The sequence below is a fragment of the Rhea pennata genome, chromosome 3 (assembly GCF_028389875.1).
Source record: "Rhea pennata isolate bPtePen1 chromosome 3, bPtePen1.pri, whole genome shotgun sequence".
NCBI lineage: Eukaryota > Metazoa > Chordata > Aves > Rheiformes > Rheidae > Rhea > Rhea pennata.
Window position 1 is genome coordinate 48,157,560 of NC_084665.1, and position 18,904 is coordinate 48,176,463.

General features: G+C 42.3%; 2 protein-coding genes across 2 annotated transcripts; one reads left to right on the plus strand and one right to left on the minus strand.

The window, feature by feature from the left end:
* Nucleotides 1-5,429: 5,429 nt before the first annotated feature.
* On the minus strand, nucleotides 5,430-11,460 carry EXOC8 (exocyst complex component 8). Its single transcript, XM_062572259.1, has 2 exons — nucleotides 9,920-11,460; nucleotides 5,430-9,251 (listed from the first exon to the last, which is right to left on the minus strand). The coding sequence occupies exons 1-2, from the start codon at nucleotides 11,435-11,437 to the stop codon at nucleotides 8,643-8,645; spliced, it is 2,127 nt and encodes a 708-aa protein (XP_062428243.1). The 5' UTR covers nucleotides 11,438-11,460; the 3' UTR covers nucleotides 5,430-8,642.
* Nucleotides 11,461-11,873: 413 nt separating this feature from the next.
* Nucleotides 11,874-18,525, plus strand: SPRTN (SprT-like N-terminal domain). Its single transcript, XM_062573683.1, has 5 exons — nucleotides 11,874-12,191; nucleotides 13,615-13,714; nucleotides 14,562-14,690; nucleotides 15,630-15,897; nucleotides 16,184-18,525. The coding sequence occupies exons 1-5, from the start codon at nucleotides 11,923-11,925 to the stop codon at nucleotides 16,918-16,920; spliced, it is 1,503 nt and encodes a 500-aa protein (XP_062429667.1). The 5' UTR covers nucleotides 11,874-11,922; the 3' UTR covers nucleotides 16,921-18,525.
* Nucleotides 18,526-18,904: the final 379 nt, after the last annotated feature.

Here is an 18,904-nt window from a genome sequence, read left to right on the forward strand (position 1 = left end):
GTATTTGGGCCTGGCTCTGTTAAAAATCTTCTTGTTTCCTCCAGAATATTGGAAATAATGAAACAACCTGCAGTAAAACACCCGACAAGCCTCTCCTCCTATAGAGAGAGAATAAATGCGTGTCATTTTCCAATTAGCTTTTGCTCTGAGCAATTATGCTGATCAAATAATTGAATAAGTGACAGGAATGTGAATCTGGAGACAGTTAATTTCATTCATCTGCCAGTTTATAGCTTGCCTTGCATGAGCACAGGAACCAGGCTGATGTGTTATTTATAATTGGAAATACAGTTATAATAGTCAACATGAAGAGTTGTATGTCCAGTGCGCAGAGAAAAAGGCTTCTGCTAACAAATTGTAATGCTAGCGGCATAACGGGTGAGTCCGTAGTTTTTAGGCCAGCCCATAGGACAGGAAGGATGTGTGTCTTGTGTTTGAAAAAGTGAACAAGGTTGACGTCACTGCTGGTAGGGGTGGAAACGTCCCTGACCTGAATGTGCAGTGGAATGGGATGCACAGCCCAAGTGCTACTTCCACGTTTTATAAGACACTGCGTATGCACTGCTCCAGGGACTGTCAATGCGGGGCAGCATCCCCTGCAGCTGGCCCTGCCCGGGCACATACATACCTCTCTGGAAGCGAAGCTGAGCATCGTTTGCGAGGGAGAAGCAGAACTGCGATCCTTTGCGGTGAGGTGTGGGCAAAAGACACAAATGAGTTATCTGTTACATTGGGCATGTTGTGAACAAGCACCAGGAAAACTCTGGAAGAGCCTGGTGCAGCATGCTTGACCTCTAAAGCACTGGAGTGACCTTCACAAACCTGGCCCTACCTTACATTAGGAGAATGGATTGTGCCTGGGAGTTTTCTTTAGAAATAAGGAAAAAAAAAAAAGAGCAAAGCAGGAAAACAAAGTGTTTGTTTTTCATCTTAAAGCTAACTTTAGATTGTCTTAACTGATTGTAACTTTAATCTGAAATTCCTGTAGCAATCTGGCTTACCATCCAGCAGGAACTAATTAGCAGAGATGCATAGCAATAAAAGTAGTGCACAGGCAAGAGCCATTGCCTCACATGTTTTACCTGAATAAGTGCTATGCTGACTGCAAAGAGGAAATGTGTGCAATTAATTGTTTCCTGGTTAAAGGCATTTGCCACCTGGCCCTTAAATCTTCAAGACCTAAAAATACGCACTAAGGTAAATCTGGAATTACCCCATGCTAGTCAAAAGCCTTGCCCCAGACAGCAGAATTTGGTGCTGTAATTTTGCTTGTGAATCAACACTTTCCTGTCTGATCACATTGTACCATAAGCCAAGGCCGAAGAAGGTGCTCCACTTATCAAAACCAGCAGCCCACAAAAGGTCTTGTGGGGGGTTTATTAAAACAATTTCTAAACCAGTTTAGTTAAATTAGCATCATTGTCCTGTGAGGACAAGATCTTATGGGAATTAATTTCAGAGACTGTGAAGCAGCAGAGCCAGAAACCCCCCAGGATGCTGCAAGCGGGAAGCCTATTAAAATGGTAATAAACTTTAGGGGAAAACAAAAAATGGTCACTGATTACAGACTCACCAGGAGAGGGGCTGCTCTGCATGAAGATGCCAGGCAACACAGGAGCCTTCTGCCTACTCACATAAATCACTTGTATCCAAGCAAACAAGACGGGTCCTAACCCCTATGAGGGGAGGGAGAAACCTATCTCAGGCGGGATGGGAGGAGTGAACACTGGGGACAAGCCCTAGGAGATGGAAGCATGAGGGAGAGGTTGTGGCTGGTGCCCCTGGGGCCTGCCTGCTTTGGTGTCCTGTTCAAGTGAAGCCACATCCCAAACCAGCCAGCTGATTTACCATCACTGTGCACCTTTCCTTAAGCTCTCTTAATATTCAGGAGGGCATCTCCTCCACCCTACGTGTAGTTTCACCTGATACACCCAGTCGAGTGAAACAACTTTATTTTAGCACACCCAACTATCGTTGCTGCCTCCCAGGAAGGTGCAATGCTGGTGATTTATGGACCATACTGTTCCCTCTGAAGCGGAAGCCCAGAAGGAAGGCATTTTTGGTACCCCAGCTTGTCACACCAAAACAGGTGTGACTGAAATGCATGCTTGGTTTGCTCATCTGGAGCTGTTGTTTTAATATTTCCCCTTTATCACTTCCTTCCAGTTAGTTTTGCCAGATTCAATAGAAGTTGACTGATGTTCCAAACAAGAGAAGCAGTTTAATATCTAATTAACTCCGAGGACGTCACGTACTGTCAAATTCAGGGGGACATGTCTGTTCTTAAAATTAGGCACGAGCTTAAGCACCTTGCTGGATGGAGGTCTGAGGGAAAATGATTAAAAATCTTTCGAAAACCCTCCAGCTCCATGCCTCTCCACATACATTGTCATTAGTGAGTGAAGATGGGGACGTATATGGCCTTAATTATGTAAGACAGACATACACATTGTAATTCAACGTGCAATTTGGCTTTTTTTTGCAACACCAGTTTGGCACCTCTGCTGGAGAACTTACGCTGTGGAGCAGGAAAATAAACAATCCTGCCACTTGTTAGGTCAGAAAAGCAGAACAGGAGCTGCTTATCAGAGACCCACATTTTGAGAGGAAAAAGTCGCTGAATCCTGAGGAAGGAAGGATTCTCTGGAGAGTTTCAAGTACTCCTCTGACAACCTCATCCTGCAGGAGCTGGGCCCCTTCCTATTGTGAAAACTGAGTCCAGACAACTGGAAATGAATGTAACAGGAGGAGCCGCCAGAACGCAGAGGTGCTCTAGGTCAGTAATTAAAGGAAACCTCAGTCCAAACAGTTAAAACTGATTGGCTCAGACAGTTGTCTATCAGTTGTGGTTTTAGAAACAGGAGGAAAGACTCAAAGCCCAGAGAACTGAAGTTCCGAAATGTTAGAGGCAAGGTTTTTCCTTGGCCCGCAATCAGGCTGGCAGCTCTCTGTGAAGTTCGTATCTCAACTCTGCCCAAGTTTGCAAATGTTTAGGTATGTGTGCTTCATGTCCCGAAGGGTCCAGTTTACTCTCTTTCAGCTTCAAGAGAATCTTGACTTTGGCTCAGTTTGGATCGGCTTTCTGGAAGGACAGAGGAAAAAATTATGTTTGTTCTGGGTGCAGATAGCCAAGACTCGAGCAGCTATGTGATCTTGTTTTAAAACAATTTGAAAACACCTTCAATCCAAGCATCTGGTGAAGTTAATTCTACCTGTTCTGCTTCTTGGCCTGCTTTCCTAATGCAGTGCATTTAATAATAATGTGCAACATATTACCACATCCGAACCAGCTTCCTAACAGCTGCAGGGCCAAATTACATTTTGGGTAATCTAGAACCACGCCGCTGAGTCCAGCTCCCATCACTGCATGAAGAGATCAATATCTCAACTTTCATGTGTGTTTCCAGGTCTTGTACTGGTTTATGAGAACAAACTGGACATAATCGTATGTGCTTGCATACACAGCCGATGCTTGTTTTGCCCGCACTGAGGTAACACTCACCAGTGTAGAACTCCGTGGGACCTCCGCTGGTAGTGATGTGCCATCACAGCTCTCATCGAGCAGTTTTGGGAGCAGATTCTCTGCATCCTCCCATATTATCTTCTGCTTGGGAGAGAAGTGGGGGGCAGGGGGGATAGGATAAATCACAGAGTCACGCAAAGTGATCTAAAGCTGCCTTAAAGGTGTCCTTATCAGTCACGTTAACCACTGAGAAGAGGAATGCTGTTCGGTGGCCAGCACAGGCTAGGCTTTCCACTACTTTCTGCTACATCAAACTGAGTGTATTTGTAGCAGAGAATCTAGTCCAGACTGCAATCCTGTAGTTGAGAACTGTACTATAGAGCACGGGCATGTTAAAGTTGCACTACCAGAGTTCCCTAAATAGGTAATAATCCTCTCTGTGTCTGAGATGGATGAAGCAAATTCTGACCTATTATTCTAGTTAGGTTCCTTTGTAATTACATATGACATAATCTATTTTCATAAAAACAACATATTACATACAATTGGGAAGGGTTTTTTTTCCTGATTGCAGTGTTTATCATCATTTTTCAGAGTTTACAGGCATATATATATATATATATATATACACACACACACATTATATATATAATGTGCAAGTATCAATATTTAATCAAAACATTTGAACCCCTAGGGGAAAAGGATGTGCCTGCAGCTACATTGACAAAGCTCTTCCAGTTTTGGATAGGCCAGATTCTGGATTTGATTTGCTTTAGGAAAAACATACTGGGAATTTGTAGAACTACTAATATTTTTAACTCAAAAACAACTCTACTAAAACATAGGAGCTGTACAGTAAAGGGGATGTAAGGAGTTTGCATGTAGTTATGAAGATTGATGGTGGGGACATTCTGCATATTCTGCTAGAGTGCAAAACTGCATTATGAGGGTGAGATTGGTTGACTTCTCATTTGGAACTTCAGTCCAATATTGAAGTAAAGGGACTACAAAGGGTGACACAGGGTTGACTACTAGCAGTCATTAAGCTGAACATCTCCCACTTAGCTATAGCTATCATGAGAGAGCTGAAGTGGTAGCTATCATGAGAGAACTGGCTATCCAGCTTTTCACACCTCTGTTAGGATTTGTAGTCTAGCAAAATGTTTCGGCAGCAGAACAAAAGTCAGGTGTTGGAATATACCTTAAAAAAAAAAAAAAAAAAGCACAAAGCTGAGAAGGTGATATCCTCCGCAGGATGACTGCTAATAGTAGAGACATAGGAGTAAAAGAAAACATGAAAAGATTAAAGTGCAAAAATCAGAAAACACAGAAAAAAAAAAAAAGCACTACCAAACAAAAAACAAAAAAATTGTGAGATGTTAGCGCTAGCATCCAAATTACTCAGTGCACCATCTTCATCTCATGGTGCACTATAAAAATGTTCCAAAACACATTGCAAGGTGAGACAGCTTTAATGGCAATGCCAGCCCACAGCATACTAATCTCCCAACTTGACAAAACTCCACCTGGTGAGATGCCAAGTGTACTACATATTACGAGTTTACTCACATACTCTGATGATGAAATCAACTTTGCAAGGTAACAAACATTATGGCATTACATGTTCTACATTGACATGGCCTCAGGTATCTAACCAAAGTCATACAGGCAGAGCCTCTCCTCAGCTCTACAGTTATATCTATAGTGTTGAAAAATGGTTTCTTTAACTTCACCTTAAGCCATGTACCAGCTTTGTATGAATGCAACTGAAGTGACATTACTTGGATTTTATCACTTTCCTGCCTCCTCCATCTCTCTCACAGATGTTCACTGACCTGAAGCTCTTTGATATCACTGGAAATTTATTAATGGACTTAATAAACTTTGAACCAGGCCCCCAGCACCCTCTTTCTGATCATGATGTAATAAAAACAGAAATACATCGCTAGTGATATATGTCCAAAATTTTTAATATATGTTCCTTGCCATTCAGAAAAGTTATTGCATTAAATTCTGATACATAAATTCATCTAAATTAAAAAATCTTCATTTTACACATCACAATTTTGTCACAGCAGCTAAAGGAAAACAGATTTTATATGTAGTTCTCTTAAAGTGAAGAAAATACGCTAGCAAAAATACAACTAGCACTTCCCCAAATCAACAAAATTGCTAACGTATTATTCAGTAGTTCCCACAAACCCCAACTTGAACAATCTCCATAAGTGTACAGCTCAGGAAAAGAAAAGTGCCATTCCAAATTGCAGTCTATGGATCTGAAATTTATTAAAAAATAACTTTCAGCATATGATGACTTTATCTGATAACAATTAGCATACAATGTGTTTAATTTAATTACACACCATTTGCCTTAAAACATTGTTTTCCTTTAATTATGACTTAAATAAATTCACAAGTTACAAAATATCAATGCTACCTACAGCAGTTTATAAAATTCAGAAACCCTTGTGAATGTGCAACAGGCATGTAAACACAACTTCATCACCTACATGAAAGGCCAGATTTTCTGATCCATTGAAATCAAGTTCCATGTAAGTCAATTGCTCCACAGATGATGGTAGAGACAAATCAGGAGGACAGACATGTCCTAAATAGACTGAAGAAGAGTGTGATGATAAAGACGTAACACTGTGCATGGCAGAATTATATTCTACATTTCATCCACTGAACTGATAAGAATAAGATGTGCTTTACCAGCTTGTAACTGAAGCCGGAACAGAGCTCTCCTCCTATTCAATCACATGCCAGTGCTGGGAATCAGGAATCTATACTTCAGCTTCTTACACAGAATTCTCAAACATAACAAATAATCAGAGCCTTGAAAAGTAGTTCCACAGGTTATGTTTCTCTTGCACAGCAAAAAAGAAGACAAAGAAAAAAAGGTAAGGCTCGTCTGTATTTGTTCTGTGATTACAAGTAAAGATGCTTTCTTTTGCTGTAAAGCAAACAACAAAATATATTTTTCTTCAGGGAAAAACAGTCTCCCTTTTCCCTTTCCTCTAAAATAGCCATCATCATGGAGCACTCTCACTTACAATCCACTTGAAAACATCTCTTAGGTTAAGTAAGGCCTGGTTGCTACCTTTGCCTACTTTAAACAGATGAGATAGAATATAGTACTTCAATATACTTCACTAGGTTCTGGTATCAAAGGTAACTCACTAGTGAAATAACACCCAGGTGGCTCTCTCTTAGAGGTAACGTTCACACAAGTACTAACTCTCACCATCACTGTAATTTAAGATAAAAGCAATAGCTATTTCAGTGGTTTTTGATCAATTTAACCAAGAGCACTGAGCTACCCTCTAGAAACACCTTATTTTTTTCCCTGTGATTTGCTAGCAAAACACCCAAACATGGGAGAACAAATGAATAGACACAGTAGGATGCTTTGTAAAATCTGACAACTCAAAAGACATCCGAAGATCAAGAGGATGAAAAATAGCCATTAAGGTGAAAATAAACCTGCAGTCAACTAGAAGCATGAAAATACAGAAAAATGAAGAGGCTCCAAAATAAGCAGCTACCAAGAATTTTTACTAGTTTTAACTTTTGTTTGTTCATGCAGTCATGGGGCATTCATTACCAAGATACAAATTGCAAAACCTTTCATTTAAAGAGATAAGAGGAATAGAATATTCAGTTACTCCAGTTAAGATCGCTTAAGAGTCTAATACAAGGTTATTAATTGCAACATCATTTTCTCACAGCTAAGGTCTGTGCTAAAGTAGAGGTTTAAGCAGCTTGGAAGATAACGCCAATAGCCTTCTGAAGACAGTCTCCACATAGGATTTGGCTTATTTTATTTTCAGAGATATCTACTGAATGAGGCAGCCATCACTATTCATCCAAGCAAACAGGCATTTGCACAAATGACCCTCACCTGGCACTCAAGCCACAAAGTAGGTCTTGAATAATCCAGGTGTAAATCTCGTTGTAAATCTCCCAAACACAGGGCTGAAGCACACTTAAATGTGGGAGAACACTGCTATTTTAGCTTTGAAATACATCGTCATTACCGTTCTCAACCAAATACAGTACTCAAGTCTTCTGTAATAAGAATAGCTCTTTTTAGTTATTGCTGTATTACAGGGAATAACACAAATATGCTCAGGAGAGTTAGAGTGTATATTTTCAAGACTGTGTCATTTCTGAAGAGCATTACTTCTAGACTCTTTCTCCTGTTTTGCTTCTGCACAGCAGAACTAGAATGCCGTTTTTTCCAGAAAAAAAGAGTACCTTGATTAAAACCCTCTCCTTGCTTTGCACTTCTCAGGAGCATATATGCATCCTGACTATAGTTTCTACCAGTGACCTATAATGCATTTATGACAGTGCCTCAAGCAAGAGAGCATACTCCACTTATTGGCCTTGACTCCAATGAATTCTATAAGAAAAAAAAAAAAAAAGGAAGGGGAACGCAAAGGGAATAAAATTATTCTTACTTCTTCTCTGAAGGGACCAAGTGTTTCCGACAACAGAAATTTTGTCTTCAGAGAGGTGCAACTTAAGCTGACAGGTCAGCTTATTAAAGAGAACAAGAAGCCCCTTCATCCGAACACAAATACTTACTCAAAATGATTTTTAATTTAGATTTGTCTTTGAAGTGAACAAAAAGTTTTTGTATGTCAGAGAAACTAAAGAGCCTGCATCACTGCCAAACAAATCAGACTGTACAAATCCATTTTGTTTATCCGTAGTGCTGAGTCATATCTGGACGGTGGACAGGCTTCACTGAATACCACACCCTGGGAGTGTTTCAGCACTTCCCCTTCTGCAAGAATACTACTTTAAAAAAGAATTCATAGAAGTGATCTTTTCCTGCTGTATGGTGTTCATATATTTAAGACTTTCATAAACATTTTATTTGGCCAAAAATTGTATATTATGTTATTTCCCAAGTCACAAACACTATACAAACCATTCTTAAAGGATAAGCTGTTCAAGGACATGTGACTTCAATCTTAAAAAAAAAAAAGAAAGAAAAAAAAAGACTTTTCATCACTGCAGGCTTTGATTTTAAGTCTTCAGCTTCAGGTAGGTTGCAGTCAGACTTCCATGTTTTTCAGGGACTCAGAAAACATTTAGTTCTTATTTCAACATACAACATTTTCAGTAAGTGCTTTCATGCTCTGTCCACGGGAACAGTTAGATCACTTCACACCACAGAGGTGGTACTTTCTGGATTTACACGCATCAGTCTTGAAGCATTTCTCAGATCCTGTAGCTGCTTGGCTGGCTTTCCAACTCCTTCCTCAAATCTTTTTTCCACAACAGGAAGGACAGTTTCATAAAGGAAGGATGCATTCTGCCTAATGAATGCTTTCTTCTCAGGGTCCTGTTCACATCGTAAACTGTAATCAACATGCTGGACAGCCACAAGGATGATTTCCACAAGACTCTCCAGAAGAACCATATGCAGCTCTGGAAAGTAAAGCTTTAATGCTTCCTCCAAGAAGGCCATAGTCTGCTTAGTGAAAGCTACCACAGTATAGCTAAGGTTGACCCAGCAGTCATCACCAGTGTATTGGTCAAAATTGCCTACCCCACAGCTTCTCATCTCCTCTCTAAGTTTTCCCAGAGCCTCTGGAGTCATTAGGTTCATCCTTCTCCACATCTCTTCAGAGTTGCGATGCTTAGTGGCCTCAATGATGATATCCTTATAGCTCTGCAAAGCACCTTTGATATCCTTTACCAGAAGGGCATGAATGACGAAGGTAAGGTCCAGTCCAATCTCACTGAGCTGCTTGCAGTGCTCTTTAGCTACCTTGGGTATTAATGAAAAGTGAAGTATGTTATCAGTTTGCGTTCCCTCTTAATATTTTAAAAGTTTAACCAAATCTATCATTCTGAAAAATTAGGAAATGTTAGTTATGTTTTACACATTTCTTCTACCTTAAGAAACTCCTTTTTCATCTGAAATCAGTAACTGAAAGATAAACCTTGCCTGTCAAAAATACTACAGACAATTACATTAGAAACCTTTTTCTCTTCCTATTAGTGGCTGAAAGATACCATAACCTGAGAAATTAAGAAAGTCCTTAAGTCTTTAAAAAAAATGAAGGAAATATTGTCCAGCACAGATTTGGAAAACAAAAGTGTTCGCAATACTCATCGTTCAGCTGAAGCTTATGTAAATTTAAGGATCTCCTACAAGTTAAAGGCAAATTAAGAATGAACACATTTTGCATTTCTCATATGGTCAGTTTTTTTTCTTGCTCTGTATTTCAATCTTAATGCTTTTTTTTGTTAAATTGAAAAAAACCCAAAGAAACCCCAAATGAATGATATTAACTTTTCAACACAAGAAACTTCTTCAAGCAATGTGCTCAGAGTCAACAACCAAGCGAGGGTTAGAAACAGGGGGATTACAAGCTTTCCACCCTTTTGCTTAGCCCACCATACCATAGCACCTTCCCTTCCTTTCACTCTTACCTTCACACACTCTGCTGCAGTCGACAAGCTCTCTTTACTGTCGAATACCTGCTTACTGAAGGCATCCACAAACATCCTCATGGAAGAACGGGCCCACACAACGAAGGCAGAGTAGCAGCCGTTGTTGCCAGCAAAGTCTGTTTCAAACTCTCTGGCCGTTTCCAGGAGGCTGGTGAAAAAGACGTGGCAGAGTTTGTGGATGTAGAGTAGCGTGGCACCTTCGATACGCAGCTGTCGGATGGCTGTGTGCACAGCAGCTGCCCGGTTCTTCAGGAAGAGCTCACAGGCCTTGGTGGACTGGCCCAAGCGAATAAGCTGGGACACTGCCCGGCGGGTGGCCCGTGGCCCTCCTCGCAGCGAGCGGTCCGGAGACAGCTCAAACACCAGTACATCCGTGAGCTGCCGGACCCGCTCATCCACCTTGGCCCGCAGCTCCTTCACGGGTGGGCTCACAGGCTTGTCCCCCAGGTACTCGTTGAGCTTATCCAAGAGGTCCACTGCTCCCTCAAAGTCCCTCTGAGCGATGCAGACATCCAGGTCCTCAGGAAGCTCCTGAATCCACTCAAGCGAGAGGTCAACCGTCTCCTCCTCCGCAGGGGGCTCCTCATCCTCCTCCTCATCCTCCTCGAAGGGGTTGGTGGATTCAGGAGGTGTTGGGGCGGGCCGGGGCAGGGCCTCCTGCTCCAGGCGGCGCTTCTCGCTGAGGGCCCGGTTGCGCTTGGTCTCCTCCAGCACCTCCAGCCACTCCTTCTTGATCTTGGCATTCTCAGCCTGGAAGATGCGGCTCTCAGGGAACATGAGCAACTTGAACATGTCCTTCATGGGTGGGTTGTCCTTGACATTGACCACAGCGAGGCCGTCGAGGGGGTACAGGGCGTCGTAGCGGTAGGCACCGCGGCGGTTGGGCAGGGCCGTGGCCACGAGCAGGCAGTCGTTCATGAGGAAGGCGTGCACCCGCTGGATCTGCGCCATGTGGTCGGCGTCGTACTCCAGCAGGTCGCCGTTGTACACCAGGTACTTGCCAGGGCTCTCGGGCAGCAGGTCGCGGCAGCCCTCCACCTTCTCCAGGAGGGTGGTGAGGGTGCGCTGCCGCCCCTCCTCACTGGCCGCGGCCTCCTTGGCCGAGAGGGGCAGGAAGGGGTCGGCGGCGGCGGCGCGGCGGGCGCCCAGGGCCGGGTCGTCGCGGTCGGCCTGGAGGAGCAGGGCCTGGGTGACGGCCTCCATGATGCCCTTCTGCTCGGTGAGGATGTGGCTGAGCTGGTACATCTCGCTCTCCAGGTAGCTGATCTCGCGCGCCGTCTCGATGAACTGCCGGTAGTTCTGGTAGACGTTTCGCTTGAGGCTCTGCGCCGTCTCCTCGCTCAGCGCCTGGATGCGCTGCCGGTGCTCCTGCAGGTCCCGGTCGCCGTCCGACTGCTGCGACAGCTGCTTCACGTACTCCGCCGCCACGAAGCCCCCCGACTCCAGCTGCCGCCGCAGCCGGCTCCCGCCGCCGCCTTCGCCCAGCGACAGCGCCATCGCCACCGCCACGGCGGCGAGGCCGCCCCGCCGCGCCGCGCCCCCACCAGCCCCGAAGCCCGGCGCCCGCCCCGCCGCCGCCGCCGCCGCCGGGGACACCGCCGCCGCGCCTGCGCACAGCGGCACGTACGCCGCTTGCGCCAGCATGGCCGCGCCGCCGCGCACGCGCACTGCCTCAGCGCGACGCGTCTGGACGCGCAGGCGCGGCGGAAGCAACAGCCTCCCCCCCCCCCCCCCCCCCCGCCCCCAACACACCCACCCACCCCTCAGGCCGCGCCTGGGGGGAGGAGTCGGGCGCCGGGACGGCCGTGCGCATGCGCCCGGCGGGGAACACCAGTGAGAGGGCGAGGGGGCGTGCCGCTGGGGCAGCGCATGCGTAGTCGAGCGGTGCCGTGCGTCGCGTCGTTCGTGACGCACTGCGCGTGCGTCCGAGTCCGAGTCGCGTTGGTGCTGGTCTGTGGGCGGGCGGCGGCGGTTGGCCTCGGATGGAGGAGGACGGGGATGGCGATTTCCTACTGGCGCTGCAGCTGCAGGAGCTGTGGGAGGCGGAGGACAAGGAGGCGGCGGCCGCCGCCGCGCGCCCCGAGGCCTCTTTGGACTCCTCGCCGCTTCGGCCGCTCTCGGTGGTGGACGAGGCCTGGGAGCTGCTGGACCCCAGCCCCGACGTGCACGGCCTCTTCGTGCAGTTCAACGAGGCGCTCTTCTGGGGGCGCCTGACGGCCGTGGAGGTGTCGTGGAGCCCGCGCATGACCCTGTACGGCCACGGCTGCGGGGGGCGGGATGGAGGGGAGCGCGGGGCCCCCGGCCGCGTCCGTGCGGGTGTCCCCTGCCGCTCCTCCTGCGAGGGGGCCGGAGTACGCGCGGGTGGCGGGGCCGGGAAGCCGGTCCTTCCTGAGCCGCCAGAGCGGCGACGGCAGGTCGCTTTCACTGGCGTCGAGTTTCTCCCCCGGCAGAGGTTTGGGCTGCGATGCTTTCCGCGAGCGATCCAAGCAGTTTGTTACTGCTGTGTCGGAGCCTTTGGTGAAGGTGGTGATTCTTCAAGGGAGCAATGACTCATCTAATAGTACAGCCGTACCTTTGGGGGGAAAGGAGGAAAATCGACCTGTCGCTGGTCGCTATATGATGTTGCTAACTATGTCTTGGTAGAAGAGACTTACTAATTCCACAGCTTAAGTTCCAGGTATTTGAATTTCCTAAAATAGGTTGTACCTCTGCTCAGGATGTGGTTCTGTCACTGTCAGTATCTGTTTTCTCCTTCATTTGTAAACTTTGGCAGCCCTAAATGGCTTTCTCCTTGTGCAGACAAAATTGTTTTAGTGGAATAAATAAATTAGTCTTAAATTATGTATTTTAAAACTTACATAAACTTACTTCTCTTGCTGTTATTTTTGTTCCTATTCTGAATTTCTTTGGTAGTTTTACAGCATGGTAAAAGGCAAATGTGAAATGGTAATAACATACTAGCAAGGATCAGAGTAGTTTTAGGGAAATACATAACAAATCTGAGATGCCAAAAAAAAGGCTGTAGTACTGCAGTAGATCAGCTAATAGGGTTGCAGGATGTTGGAGTCCTACCCATCTTGTCCTATTCTGATAGCAGTGCTCTTCAGGCATTTGGAAATATTTGGATATACTGCACTTAAAAGAAAATAATCCAACAACAGAAAAAGGAATTTTTTTCTGCTGTGTTACTGTGCTGAAGTGACCATGTAAAGGCCCAGTGAGAGTCAAAACAGGGAGACCGTGCAGCTGACAGCTGAACTGCAGCAACCAGCAGCTAGGTTAGAGCTGGCTACTGTGAAACAACAGCCTCTTTTCTATGTTTTTTGCCCCGTCTGGAGTCTTACTGAAAATGTTAATTTGCCTCCTGAACAAATGAGCTTGGAACATTCTGTTGCGATTTTCAGGATTGGTAGCTTTGAATTAAGTAGTTGTAAGAGATCTAGTAAGTTGCAGTTGAGCTTCTGATAGCCCAAACCAATTATTCTAAAGAATTTACTTACTCTTTTTTCTTGATTAATGAGGTTGAGTTGTTCAGGTAGCTTCTAACAGTCTGTCTTACTCTAAGTTATTTAGCATGTGTTGGAAGGGACCAGCATTTTAACTCCAACTCTTAATATTATTTGCATACTATGGAAACAAGTAACTTGGATATTTTGTTTCTGCATCTCTTTCAGCTGTGCGGGAGTGTGTAGCTATGAAGGAAGAGGTGGAATGTGTTCCATTCGTTTAAGTGAGCCACTCCTGAAGTTAAGACCAAGGAAGGATCTTGTTGAGGTATTTGAAGATTATTCATGAATATGTACATAAAATGTATTAACCTTTTCCCACCACCACCCTCTCCACATGCACACATTTTACATTTCATAGTGATATGCTAACGAGCAGTGACTTATAGATTGTTAAATAGCGATGGGTTTATTGCTATGTTTCTGTTGCTTATGTGGGCAATGTTGCAGTGTTCTCAGTTGCATGTTTCTAAACGGACAACTCCTGAGTGGGAGTCTACAGTCATTTATTTATTTTTACTGACTTTATAAAGGGAGAAAAGACTTTTTTTTAGCTCCTAAGGTTTTCTACAATATCAAAACTACAAAAGTACCCTGAAAGTACAACCAGAAAATGGCTCGAGTTTCACCTTTTAGGGTAAAAGACCATTAACAGAAAATAAGGACATAGGATATGACTGTGAACATAACTTTGCATTGGTTTTCATGCCTTTGCTGGGTCTGCTTGTATGAGTTGGCTCAACATTTCCATTCACTAAGCAAATCTAAATGTAGAGTTTCTGCGGTCTTCTCAAAAGTATCTTGTTTGGTGGTGGGGAGGGGTGATGTTTTTGAATATCTGACTTGAACTTGGGGATTATTTCTACTTTTCAGAGAGTCATATGTTAAAATAACGTTCTTGAGCATATTTAGATGGTATGGAAATAGTTGGTTTGATTTGGCAGGTAGAATAAGTATTATGTTTCTATGACCGAGATTTAATAAGTGAATGCATGAGAGTAAAATTAGTACCAAGGTGAATGTAAAGTAGCATAGATTAAAAAATGCTTCTAGCTTAATTTAGAAATTATATGGAATACTTTTCAGTAAATAGCTAATGATTAGCCTTGTTTCAGACACTGTTACATGAAATGATCCATGCCCTGCTGTTTGTTACTAATAACGACAAAGATCGTGAATCTCATGGGCCAGAGTTCCGCAAACATATGCGTCGCATTAATCGCTTGACTGGAGCCAATGTCACAGTAAGCATAATCCACTTCATGCTATGTAATACAGCCTTTTTGTTTGGTGCCATGCGTTGGAATATTTCAAGTGTAGTACGATTAACACACTTCTGTTTCTTAATAGGCGCTCCGCAGTAGGCACCAATACAAATTTGCATCAAACTGCTTGCCAGTTCAGTAGTTATTTTGTTGGTGAGGGTGGAGGGAACATGTTGAGGAAGATGTGAAGGGAGGATTGTTAAAAGAAAATAATTTCAGGGGTTATATTTGAGAATTATATTATTTTTAAAGTTTATTTTAAACTTGAAGTAATTTAATGAGTTCAGAGGACAGAAATTCAGAATAATCTCTTTTACTTCAGTTTTGTCTCGGTAGGAGCTAATGGGTGGATGAACATAGCTATTTAAAATTCATATCCCTGACAAGATCAATTAAGATGATGAAGTGAAAATTTACTTTGTTACGCTGTTTTACTACTCTCGGTTTGTCTTTTAAAATCTTTGTATCATGTACAGTGCATTCTAAACAGCACGTAATGTAAAAGTCTTGAAGGTTATGTAATAAAATGTAAAGCTGGGATGTGGAGAGAGGGAGAAGCTGTTTCTCACAGTAGTGGTAGAAAAAGAAATTGTTCAGAGAGGGATAAACTTTGGAATAATACAAATGCTTCTCAAATCATGTGCCATTTGTTAATATTCAGGTTTACTAGTATAATAAATCATATTTATTTTGGAGGGAAGACAAGACTTAATGGACATCAATCCATTAGCAGACGATTTTTTTCCCCTTTTTGGTATGCAGGAGAACTTTAGGTTTTATGAACTGCATTACAAAGGAATGGAGAGCTATTGCGTTTTTTTAAAAATGTAAAGCTAGTGATTAGTCTTCTGACTTAAAAAAATTAGAAATTTTCTGAATTTTCTGTTCTTTTCTTTCTTTCTTTCTTTTTTAACCTAGATTTATCATAATTTTCATGATGAGGTGGATTTGTATCGCCAGCATTGGTGGCGATGCAATGGCCCCTGTCAAAACAGAAAACCTTATTTTGGATATGTGAAACGTTCAATGAATAGAGCACCTTCTGCACGAGACTTTTGGTGGGTTGAGCATCAAGAGTCATGTGGAGGTACATTCACAAAAGTGAAGGAACCAGAAAACTTTTCCAAGAAAGCCAAAGAGAAAACACAGCCAGCAAAACTTTCAAATTCCAAGTCAACTAACAAAGGTATTCGACATAGTTTGTTCTTTTTTTTCTTCAAACTGTTCTTGTCCAGACATTTCCTTGAACAAATACAGATCAACCACTGCAAAAGATTTGTGTTAGATATTACTATAATATAACAAAGAACAGGACCCCTTTTATTGGTTTTTTCTAGATTCCTTTTTAGCTTAATTGTTTGCAAAAGGGGTTTACTGCACTGTTTTCAAACAGCAGATTTTTCAGATAAAGCACAAAATACTGAGCTCATGGTTTATGTATGAAAAAGTTACTAACTTTTCATGTTTTGCAGACAAGATGCATGTCGGTGATGCACAAAATGTGATTCCTTTCAGTGGAAAGGGGTATCTGCTTGGAGGAGGAGATAATGGACTCTCAGAAGGAAGCGTAAGTTCCAGTAGCAGGAACAGTGAAACATCCAGTTCACAGCATCGTTCAGTAGGAAGCACAATACCAATCCCTAAAAATGAGATAAAATTTGAAAAATCACCCCGTAATGGCACCTTCTTTCCACTTTATACTGATGATGCCAGAGAGAAAATTAACTTTGCTTCCAAGCATGAGTTTCCTAAGCTCTCTGTTGCTAACACAAAAGCTTACAAGAATGTTGATGGATCACCTGTTAAAATTGCTCGTATTAGAGCAGAAGAAAAACCAAAGCAAGTCCCTAGAGAAGGGAAGAAGGTTTTGCCATGCCATAACAGGACACCTAAACAAACTTGTTTTGAGCAGACTACAACAGCTCAGGTTGTATCCAATAAAAAAAGACGTTTAGAAAGTAGTACTACACTGCGGCAGTGGCCAAAAATGGAAGATCAAACTGCCTTTGAAAACTATTTTATGAAAAAAGAGGTTACTGATGGCACTTTAAGAATAAATACATCTCTGAAAACTGAAGCTGAAACTGCTGTGTCCTCTGCAAGTTCTAGCCCTGTTGTAAGGCCGGATAAAAAAGTCAGTTGTCCTGTGTGCCAGATGGAGGTTTTGGAGTCTAAAATAAATGAACATCTGGACTCTTGTCTTGTATAGACATTTCTGGAAAGCAATCTCAAAAAAATAATGCAGGGCTGAACTGTTACCTGAATTGTTCAGGGTTTATTCAATTGCTCTTTTGCTGCGTGTCTATCCCAACCTAGAACTTAAATTACTATCAACATTCAGAAAATAATGGCAATTTGAATTTTGTGAAGTTGTATATTAGAACTGACCAGAAATGTGGTTATTCTTTGTGTTCCAAAGAGCCTAATGCTTGTGTTTCACTAGGTGGATGTTTGTGCTAACATTTTCCTGCAGAACCCAGGTATTGGTAAACTACATATTCCTAAGACAGTTTTTAATTGTGCTAATTTATCTTTCTTCTTTCTTACTTCTCCTGTATGTTTTACAGTGAATTTTTGCCATTCTTGAGTGTAACCACTTATAATGGCAGATTAATTGCACCATAGTAAATAGAAAAAAAAAAGAGTGCTTATTTTTAGAGTAACAAATATGTTACATAAGCCACAACTATGCTCTCAGGTGGTCATTTTCACCCATGACCTTTTTGAAAAGGTAGATGTGAGGAAAACGTATGTTTGAGATTCTCACTCACAGATGGGAAAGGTATAGACATCAAAAACAGCAAAATGTCTGCTTAGGTTTAATAGATAGATAGGAGCATGAAAAGAAAATCCAGAGAGGAAATGAAGATTTTGAGAAATCAAGCACAAGATACTTGGGTGGACAAGGAGAAGGCTCTATGCTTACAGACTCAGTTTGAAAAGAAAAAAAAGTAATCATTTTGAGCTCCTTTTCAAAGGGATTTAAAATCTTTGGAGTGGTCAAATGGAAACTAATGATCTTCAGTCTTTTATGTCTGCTTTGGTCAATTAATCAGCATCCAGCTAGGTTCTCTGTCCTCTTTTTCTGATGTTTTGTACAAACTCTGCATGTGTTGAAAGTTCAGTAGTTTTCAGGATAAAAGTACTATGTACGTGAGTAACTGATCTCCATGGGCAGACACTAGTAGGTAAAAGTTTTGATGAATATTGGTAGCAAAACTGGGAAAGACTGTTCCTGGCCCTATCGTAAAAATCTTTGTTATTTTTCAGTTTCCAGTTTAAACTTTCAGTGCTTTACAGCCTGAAATGGTGTTAGACCTCAGCTGACAATTTTTGTTTTACTGCTTCCATACACCAGCCAGATTGGTGTTAAATACTAAAATAATTATGCTGTAATGTATTATGAATGCTGAGCAGCTGTGTGTTCTATATAAACTTCTGAAATATTTACAGTTTTCTTGCTGCATTGGAAGTATTTAACTGGTTAAGCAGGCAACTTGATTGATTTCTTACTTACAAAACTGATTATAAATATTTTTGATAAAAGGAAAAAAATACACTGTTTCATATGATGTTGTTGCAATGTTAAATGGCTATATTAGCCGTGGACGCATGTATTTTTGCCTCTGTATAAGGAGTTATCTGCAATGCACTTTTGAGACTGGAAATAAACTGAGTGCAATGGAATTTGACAAATTATACCTAACTTCAGACTTCAGAAAGCCTAAGAATACTTAAGATGTTACTTTTTAAAATATGATGTATTTTTCTAAATATTGACACTACAGATGTTTTACGTAAATTGGAATGTTCTTGCATGTTCTAAATAAATTGATGATTTTAAAATTTTCATTAAGTCTGTTTTTTTTTTTTTTTTTTTTTTTTTTTTTTTAACATACCAATTATGATCATTGTGTGTTACTCATCAGCAGGCGGCTTATTTGTATATTCAACGGTGTTGTCTTTTAATGGATCCCTTCTGTAGCAGTATTTTTCCCTCTTAAATTTCCCCTTTAAAAAGCAGTCTTTGGTAAATAAAGACTATATGGACCTCCTTTCTCCATCTTGTGTTTAATACCATTTCACTTATATTGGACTTCTATGGAAAACAGTGATTTTACAAATCCTGATTTTAAAACTTGATATGTCAATTTTCCATACTTTCCTCTTAAAACTGCAATATTTATTAATTT

Excerpts from the sequence above, each read along its gene's own strand:
- EXOC8 (XM_062572259.1), bottom strand. The coding sequence starts at position 11,437 with ATGGCGCTGTCGCTGGGCGAAGGCGGCGGCGGGAGCCGGCTGCGGCGG. Across the intron at positions 9,252-9,919 it reads CTGCAGCAGAGTGTGTGAAG|GTAGCTAAAGAGCACTGCAA; the intron begins GTAAGAGTGAAA and ends TTAATACCCAAG.
- SPRTN (XM_062573683.1), top strand. The coding sequence starts at position 11,923 with ATGGAGGAGGACGGGGATGGCGATTTCCTACTGGCGCTGCAGCTGCAG. Across the intron at positions 12,192-13,614 it reads TGGAGCCCGCGCATGACCCT|CTGTGCGGGAGTGTGTAGCT; the intron begins GTACGGCCACGG and ends CATCTCTTTCAG. Across the intron at positions 15,898-16,183 it reads TTCCAAGTCAACTAACAAAG|ACAAGATGCATGTCGGTGAT; the intron begins GTATTCGACATA and ends CATGTTTTGCAG.